Source organism: Cryptotermes secundus, unplaced genomic scaffold, assembly GCF_002891405.2.
Source record: "Cryptotermes secundus unplaced genomic scaffold, Csec_1.0 scaffold757, whole genome shotgun sequence".
NCBI classification, from domain to species: domain Eukaryota; kingdom Metazoa; phylum Arthropoda; class Insecta; order Blattodea; family Kalotermitidae; genus Cryptotermes; species Cryptotermes secundus.
The window spans coordinates 357198-366946 of NW_019729905.1; the positions used below are offsets into that span (position 1 = coordinate 357198).

At 39.8% G+C, this 9749-nt stretch overlaps 1 protein-coding gene across 1 annotated transcript in view; it reads left to right on the forward strand.

The window, feature by feature from the left end:
• Positions 1-6696, forward strand: part of LOC111865795 (calcineurin-binding protein cabin-1) — a 103119-nt gene extending 96423 nt beyond the window's left edge. The window contains exons 30-32 of the mRNA XM_023854089.1: positions 2578-2791; positions 4013-4126; positions 4391-6696. Of these exons, the coding sequence (XP_023709857.1) occupies positions 2578-2791; positions 4013-4126; positions 4391-6409 (2347 nt within the window). The 3' untranslated portion in view covers positions 6410-6696. The remainder of the gene's footprint in view (positions 1-2577; positions 2792-4012; positions 4127-4390) is intronic.
• The last annotated feature ends 3053 nt before the right edge of the window (positions 6697-9749 follow it).

Genomic DNA, 9749 nt, shown 5'->3' on the forward strand with positions numbered 1-9749 from the left:
CAAACCATGGACAGTATGTTCGCTCCTCAATATTGAAGAGACATCATTCACATCAATGTGGGCCGCGCTGACCTCCACAAGCGAACGCTCAAGCCGAAGATTAATCTCCCTTACACACCTGTTAATCCATGGCTTGTCATGTCGCCAGAGAAGACCAACAAACCTCACATTGGTGTGACTAGTTTTCTGGGCAATGTCACTTAAATCTTTCTCAATTTGATAATTGAGGTTTCTCTCCAAACTGTTACCTGGCCCCCCAACTATAACTACCTGATCTTCTTTACTAAAACCTTTGCACAATTTTCCAATGTCCCAGTGACATTGCTCAGATCAGCATTGGGCTTGAATATGCTGGTCACAGCATATGCATCTCCCATTGCTTTCTGTAGCCTCTGCCCGATACCCCTACCATGACTGCTACCCAGCACTAGAATTTTATGCTTAGGCTTAGCCTCTAACACAGGCTGATCTATAGTGTCACCATCAGTCTGAGGCCCTAGCATAACTAGAGGTTCAAATCGATTGGTTAAAGCAAACTTAACATCTAGTGAAGATGGACTTAATAAAGAGTTATATATAATAATACAACAATATATTAAATGAAAATTATTAGAAAATGACTAATGTTGGTTTTTTAAACCATATTATCAATATTTTGAATCGTTCTAACATTTTATTAAAAGTAAAAACAAAACAAAAAAAAATTTTGGGAAAAATGTAAGGTTGTGTGTGAAGTTGCAGAAGATATTGTAACATGGATGGACAGCATATTGCTAAGTAACTGACCGTTAAAGGTCACGCCATAGTTCAAGTGGTTAGTCGCTGGCTTCCCACTGTGGCGGCTTGGGTTTGATCCCGGGTCTGGTCAAGTGGGATTTGTGGTGGACAAAGTTACGCTGGGGCGAGTTTTCTCTGAGTACTTCCGTTTCCCCTGCCAATCTTTATTCCACCAAATTCTCCATCTCATAATCACCTGGGGCAGGCTACAATAGGCCAATCAGTGGCCACCATGCCGAGTGGACCCAGTTGGACTCCACCCCCCCCCACTAAGCAAATTAAAAAAAAAATTAAATTTAACTGACTGTTAAACACCTTGCAATGGATTACACACAAGGCAACAATAGGAGTACAGCGTTTTCTATGCGGTCAGCACCGTGGGTGTCGCTATGCAATCGCTCGGCAAATACATTCCAACAGTATAGGCTATTGGAATGGTCAGTGCAGATGCTATATAATGACAGTTAAAGACAGAACAGATTTCAGAGTATTTCAGACTGTTTGAATGTTTAAATGACACTAAGAATGACAGCAACAGGAAGTGCATAGAACTGTGAAGATTTAAAGTGCGAGGTAAAGAATGTATTTATTCTGGGCGTGTGTGATCCAGTGAGACTGTTATAGTTTGTGTGTTGAGATACAGTACCCATAGAGGACTAGTGTATGCGTTCAACAGTGAATTATGAGGTGTGGGAAAAATCAGCGAAAGCACTGTATTTTAAGTGTATTAAGAGAGTATGTAACCAAGTACTAATAAATCCAGTCATCCAAACTAGAACCTGTCATTTCGGCATGCGTACCCATCCTGCATGTGACAGTATTATTCATTAGTTCCTTATATAATTTGGCATCGTTTTATCACATTTATTAATTCCAGTAATCTGACTTGCAGGCCTGTTGCTGATGGATGAGAATGTGTTGGTTGTGGTTGTCATGGGCCTGATGTTTTATCAGCTTATAAAGACTGATCATTCACTCCAGTAGTGCAGGTGTCACTGGTTCTAGATTACAATATTAATACATTTGAAATGTTTCATTTTACTACATAGCACATACTTATAATCTGTGGGCATTATATCATGCATGTTGTTCTTGATGAAGATACAGACTTCACCTGTATAGTGTACTGTTGTTAACAACGATGTATACATGCAATCCAAACTTCACTAATGGAATTATCCGCCCAGAGAATGTACTCAGACTGACTACCTTCCAGAACCTTCTTAGAGTGACATCCCATGGTATAAATCATAACCTAAAAATAAACTCCTACTATGAATGAGCAAGAGCAAAGTTTGCCAGATATTTATCGAACTAATAGTGAAGCCCAGCAGTTGTAGTGGAGGAAGTCATCAGTGTAATTTCTTTTTAAGTAAATTCAGTGTATTGAAATCTAGATGTGGAACCTGCATTTCATTACCTTTGAAATAAAACCAAAATTTTGCTGTAGGTCAGTTAGGTCCAGAGTTAAAATATTCTACAAGCTGTGCTGTACCAAATATTATCTTAATAGTAAATATGTGTTTCACTAGCGCACTGAATTTCACTGAAATCTGAAGGGAAGAAATTGAAGATATTTCCCTTGTGTTCTTCCAAAAAATGCAGAAATTATGTTGAACACGCTGTGGGAATTATTGTTGTAGAAGCATCAGGCTTTGGTAAATACAATATTATATTTAAGCATCCTGTTGCACTCCATACGATAANTGCCTTTGGTAAATACATGTTTTCCTCATGATGTACTCCATCATTGTTACTGGAACACAGTGGTAATTGTTTCTTTTGCATTAATTATTACAGAAAATACCTTCGTGATTCTGAAAGAGAGCAGTTGTGTCGTCAAGCTTTGACACTAGCATTGCAAGCATTACGAGCAAAACTCCGTGATGGACCCATAACAAGTGGACTGGTATTGGAGATGTACAGGGCATACCTTCGCGTCCAAAGGCATCTACCACAGAAGGAATCCGTCTTTGCATCACTGCTGTCTGAAGCATATAAGCAGCATGCAAAGGTTTGTCTTATAAAAAAACATTTAAAATGAACGAGTCAGTCTTTTGTCCATTGCATAAAATTTCTGAATAAGTCAGCTGCACAGAAATTTATCCTGGTTGCTACATTTTTATATATGTGTTACCTTTTATAGCAGAAAATTATACTTGTTCTAAATTCTGTAGCAGTACAATGCAATTGAATGTGTCAAGTTGGATAAATGTAATGTTAACTGGGACATATGAATTTTATGGAATCTAATATCAGTTTGGAGAAAACTATCATATAACATTCTCACTGAATTCAGTATACCCATGAAGTTAGTCATGCTCATTAGAATATATTTAAACAAGACATATAGTGCAGTCCATGTAGATAAAACATGTCTGTTTATTTCCTAGTCAGAATATTCTGGGACAGAAAGATGTTTTACTGTCATGAAATTTATAGTGTATGTCAGTAGAAGGGCTAGAAACATTAGAAGCCACCGATATGAACCTGCTATTATTATTATTATTTTTTTTTTTTTCCATTTTAACTGGTGTAACTCTTAAATTTCCTGCATTATTTGCCAATTACTACTCCATTATCCTTTTCCATCCAAGAATAAGAGTTTAAAATCTCCCTGCCTCTTCTCAGTTGGCGGTCATATTTTAAATTGGTTGTAACACTTTGTCATCTAGGAATGAGGTATTTTTATTCTTGTGAGTCTGTTGTAACAGTTGGGGCATGCGATAGCATTGAGTCTGCATTCTACAAGCCAGAAGGTCACAGGTTCGATTCCTTATGACGATAATGGATTTTTTGGTTGACTTAATTCTTCCATCTGCACTATAGCTGTGGGGTCGGCTCAGCCTCTAACAGACATGAGTACCAGAGATCTTCCTAGGGGTAAAGAGTGGCTGGTGCATAAGGCTGACAGCCTCACCACCATCTGTGAACCAATTGTCTGTAAAATGTGGGATCCTCGACATCTGACAACCCTACAGGCTTCCACAGCCTGCTACAGTGATAGCTTTTTACCGTGGTACCAGTTACTGAACTTACACCACAGTTCTAAGAATCCAGCTGAGTTTGGTACCTCTCACCTGAAGACAGGAGTAGTTCCATTGTGTTCTGGTTCAGAGCTTCCCGCGGTGGACAAAGCCCTGAAAAGTAGTAGTACAAAGTGTAGTATACCATCATAAGAACCCTTTAAAATGGCTTTAGTTGCCCAGATCAGTGTTCATGTGATGTGTACCAGGTGGAGACAGCAGTGTTGGACCAGGCCATACGTTTCTGCCAGCAAGAGTTAATAGCCAGTCGAGCTGCGGCCCATCCCTCCAACGCAACTCCAGCACCTACTACTCTGAGCCAGGTGGACCATCATTTGAAAAATTCATTCACAAAAAGTTACATGCTACTCCCAATTTGTTTTTCATTGCTTTAAATTTAGAGCTAGCATTTTTATAAAATTTATATTTTCTTTGATGTAAGAAAATGTCTTTATGATCCATATAATATGTAGTGGAGCTGTTTCTTGAAGACTTTTTTTATGCCATCACACTGCCTGAAATTCAGTTTGTCCATTTCTGTGTACGTAGTATTGTGTGTGTTACTAGGTGTTTGTTTTTTTCTTCAGCCTGTCATCACTATGCCTCCAACCACTACCGGAGCCAGTACCATTGTGTCTGCACATCAGCAACGAAAGGCAGTAACACCAGCTGTGAAACCAGCAGTTGCCTCAAATCATTCATCCATACAACCACCACCTCGTTGTCGTGGTCGACCTCCAAACGTTTCCCATGTCAGTGGAACTAACACTCCCCTCAGTTCAAAATCTCAGTCTCCAAGTTCTCGTAATATACAGAAGGTGCCTCCTCAGCCTTTGGGGTCCATAATACCTGCAAATTTGTCAGCGCCCACATTGCCCTACTATCCCTTTCACACTCTTTTCTCTGATCCATCTCTTATTACTGCAGCTGTCCAATCAAAATTGCCTGCTATGTTAGATCCACAAGTTGCTGCTCTTAATTTCTTGAACCTGCATTCTCATATAGGTGGATATCAAGCAGAATTTCTTCGTCATTTTTCAACTAGTACAGGTGAGGTATCTGCACCTATAATTCCAAACATTCCTACAAGCCAGACACAGAAATCACATGGAACAGCCAGATCTAATAACAGCAGTTTTGTGGGAACTAAAGGAATCCAAAATCTTCCCATGCAGCAGCCTACACAGCCTTCCTCTACTTCTCTTCCTGCTAGTATATCCATCACCCCTCTGCTATCGACTCAAGCATCTGTTCCTTGCAGTGCCAGTACTTCAACTGCACCATCAACAAAATACAGCAGCAGTAAGACCAATAAGTCAACACCTTCACTGCAGCAGAAACTTCAAGCATCACAGGCTTTAGCTAAGTCTACTTGCAGCCGTTCTTCTGTTCCAAATTCTTCGTCTTCGGTACCCAAGCCGAATTCCCAGATATCTACATCAGTAACTCAGTTGCCTTTGACAGTGACTACTTCATCCTATACACCCCCTAAAGATCAAGCTTTCTTCAGTTCCCAGCAACCAAAATCATCCTCTAATCCTAATCAGTACTTGTCCCTGCTCAAAGGTGGTGAAGGAATGTTGACAGCTGGAGTGTCCATCAGTCAAGTCACTGCCACACCTGTGAACACTACAACAACCACAAAGTCAGCCTCGAAGCTTGCAACCTTTCGTAAACATTCCGCATCTTCGTTACAGGATCAGTCAAGTGTGTCTAAAGATGTCACAAATATATCACCTTCTTTCAAAGGGAGTCATAGTGACAGTCTGAAAACACAAAGCAGATCTGATTGTAGCTTAGTTACTAAAAGTCATGATGTTGCCTTGAGGACTGCGACGACATTAGGATCCAGAAATCAGAACAGTGGATGTAAATTGCCAATTACTTCTGCTAGTGGTCCTTCCATTTTGAGTGGCCAGACTCAGATGATTCCTATATCCAGAAGTCAGAGCAGTGCAATTGGACAAGACAGTTCTGTTTATAAAGAAATTCAAGCACCTCCAAAAAGCTCAAATCATTTTATGCAAAGGGGGCAAATGAATGAATCAACAGTTAACAAAACTAAGAGTCCTGAAACCAAGGACCTAAATCCTTCCAGCATTTATAAGAGCCAAAGTGGAAGTAAGGGCTCCAGAAGTCCTGGATCACTGAGAAACATTGGGCATGAGGTTACAGTCACACCATCTTTGTCACACTCTGCCAGTGCGACAGCTGCCATTTCTATGTTGAGCCATCTTCAGCAGCAAAACACTGAATTGGAATTAGTCACAAAATCAAAATCAGCAACATTAGACTTGCCTGTCGCCATTCCTTCTTCAATAACCATCACACCGAAACAACAAGGTAGTCCAGATGCAACCTTCAGCAGAGGGCAGCAAGGGAAACAGAGTTCAGCTGGAGGGGATAGTTTTCGACCTAGTAAAAACAAATTTAAGGACACCATTTCCATAACAGAAGTAGGCAGGAAGGTCTCAAGTGGAAGTCCAGGAGCAAAAAGGATGGGAGCAGCCAGTGCAATTAGACAAGATAGACAAAAAGAAGAGAAACAGGATGATAAACATGGGTGTGCAGCTGGAGACAGTGTTGAAATAATTACACTGGAGTAGATCCTGAAGACAAAATAATATGTGTATGTGTATGTGTGTGTGTGTATGTGTATGTAACTGTATTTTCACGTGTACTTATTCATGACATGATTTTAAATTATTCCATAGTCCACACCAATGAAATCAGACTCTGTCTCCCTTAGTACAATGATTTAAAACTTTTCATTGTATTGTATTGTATTTTATAAGTAGTTTGTATTATAAATAGAATCATTCTGTTGCACCTGCTCTGCTGGTTCGCTCACGGATTTCTTCTTGTCTTCTACACTGAAGATGGAGGCGATACGTTCTTCCGAAACATCAGTTAACACAATTTCTACACGGCACCACATCCCAGAAGACGGCTTTCTTCATAGTCACTGCCGTGAAAACCTCAAATCTTACATAGAATCATTCTTGTTTTGGAAGATTCAAGTTCCAGTCATATGATTGTGTCATTCACGCTTGTTCAAGGCTTGTCAGCTCTGAAACAGGCTTCAGGTTTATTCAGAAGGAAGGCCAAAGGAATACTGCAATAAATACATAAATCTTTGTCACATGTTTATAATTTAAAGATTGGGGCATAGCATGGTTGTGAGTGCCAGGTAGCCCAGCACCAGAAATTTCAGATGTAAATCCTAACCTGCATAATTTTGTAGTACTTGGGTTTTTGTTTCTGGAGAGTAATATGTGTCACTGGGTTTCAAGACTCAACTGCATAGGATGTTGAGAGTTTGCATTTGCCATATTTAGGATTATTGACTTGGGAAATGCTTTGATATCTCATATTGGATGGTGTGATTTTGATGAAGCCATTATTGTATAAGGAGGGGATGCTTATCAAGACAGTCTGACCGTATGGTGAGAGTAAAGGGGAGATGAATATGTTTAAGTCTTCTCAGGCGGTTAGCTGTGTCAGTGCTGAACTAAAAACCAACATTTCAGAAATCTCATCAGTCTCCATCATCAGGATTGATGGCAGCTCTGAAATGCTGTTGTGTACGAGTGTAAGGTACTGGTGATGTGTACGCATGACTAGTACCGAAACACTTCAACACTTGAACAAGGTACCACTGCACAGCTGCAAAGCTTCGCAGTCATCAGCACTTAACATAACCGACATTGCAATGTTGTAACATAATATAAGTCTAATGTTAAGGGGACTCATATCCCAGATGTTCTGAATTGTTAAGGTTTTAAGATTCTGCATATGTGAATTGCAGAGTTTTCTTTTAATATGGTATACCCCTTGATGATGGTCGTGTATGACCAAGATATGTTGGGGGCCCTGTTACATATGCCTATTTAGGCAGTAAAGAAGATATAGTTTGATGGCATATACATATTCCGTGCCCCCCTCACACTGACAGACACTGAGTATACTCATGTTATTTGAATTTTTATATCTGTGAAGAATATAAAATGATGTAGTAGACCATTTTCTTCAGGCAAATTTAAGACAGTAAAAAGAGAACAGTAGTAGCTTGGGTGTATTTGTTAAAAAATGTGCTTAGTGCATATCTCAGTGCTTGAAAAATATTGAGGTGATAGAGTTAAACTGAAAAGCGTTCTGTTTTGTGCCAGATTATATCATGTAAATGATTGGCATCCATGTGAAGAGAATTCTAGATATTGTTTCTATGTAATTACTCAGTTCATTTTTCAAAGATATTGAAGTCTACTCCCTACTCTTGTCGGTGTGTACAGTAGACATTGCTGTTAAAGCGGAGTTGAAGTATTAAAATAGAGTTTTGGGATGCAGTTCAAATCCTCGTTCCCTGTCTCTCTTTTAGTTGTAGGAGTATACTTATAATATTGTCATGTGTTCAAGTAAAAATAGATGGATTTTGGATTGATAACTGGATTTATTGGACACTTACACACCTGATCACTACATTTCACAGATCACTGTCACGGTCAGTCTAGTGTCCTTAGTCATGTTGCTTGGTAGCGGCTTCCAACAGTGTAGCATCCTTGGCTTTTGTCCTCGCTGGCTGGCACCTTTCAGCTGGAGCTTCCAGCTTCTTTTCTGATTAAATTATTTTGGCTTCCAGGGGACATGTCACCATATATTGCGACAGGACAAAGAAAGCTGTCTTATTCCAGGCAAGGAATATGTGTGTCTTATAGTAAAATATAAAATCCAGATCTTATACATTTTGCTACTTTTTAACTGAATAAAAATTTGGAAGTGAAGTGATAAAATTGAAGGTATTAACATTAATTTTTTTTTAATTCACTTAGTGGGGGGTGGAGTCCAACTGGGTCCACTTGGCACAGCGGTCACTGATTGGCCTATTGTAGCCTGCTCTGGGTGATTATGATGATAGAGAATTTGGTGGAATGCAGATTGGCAGGGGAAACTGAAGTACTCAAGAGGGAACCCACCCCAGCCCCACTTTGTCCACCACAAATCCCACTCGATCGAACCCAGGCCGCCATGGTGGGAAGCCAGGTACTAACTGCTTGAGTTATGGCACAGCCAATTAATTTTGCAGGAAAATTCCCTTATGAATATTTTAAGTTCTTCCTCCCCCCTCCCAGAAAACAACCATTTTGTGTTGTCATAACTAAAATATTATTAAAGTACTTACAATGAAAGTTGTGCTAGAGACCATTTTAACATTACAAAAGAAATCAATCCACTAATTAATTCATAATTTTCTCTTTCTTTTAACCAAAATAAGATAAGATGATTTGTGCCAGATGAAAAACAGTTTTCCTTGCTAGTAGACTTCACAGAATTATATCAAGCATCTTTTATATCTTTATTTTGCAATAAGAAAACACTTTGATTAATTATTGAATAGCAACAAAACAACAAACAGTGGTTGTAAAAATGCCACATAGCAAAGTTATTAATGCTGTGCAGCTGTGCGTATCTGAGCAAATTCACATACTGATAAGCAACAATATTCTTCCACATTATTATTACCTCATTTGCCTGCACGTTTGACGCCATCTTATCGTCGTCGTTGTACCCTTATGTTGAGCGTCACGGTCTAACTGCCCACACCGTTGATCTACGTTGGTTTTTGGCCGCTGGCTGCTGGACTGCTAGGGGCAACGGCAGCTACAGCTTCCTTTACCCTGTTTCACTTATCCTACTTTCACATCTCTACCCTTTAGGGGGATGGGTTTGGTTTGGGCGCCAGTAAACTGCTACCATCAGTTTACAGATTTATGGGAGGTGTGAAGGATGGATAAGGGAGTAGCTGTCATGGGTAGCTAGTTCTGCCGGTAGAGCTGAGATTCGGTCCTAAGGCTGTTTGGCAGGGTCTCACTCAGGAAGGGAAGTGGGAACTCCTGTTACAATACACACACGCTTTGTTCCACCAGACACTTTATTAAACTCTTGTCC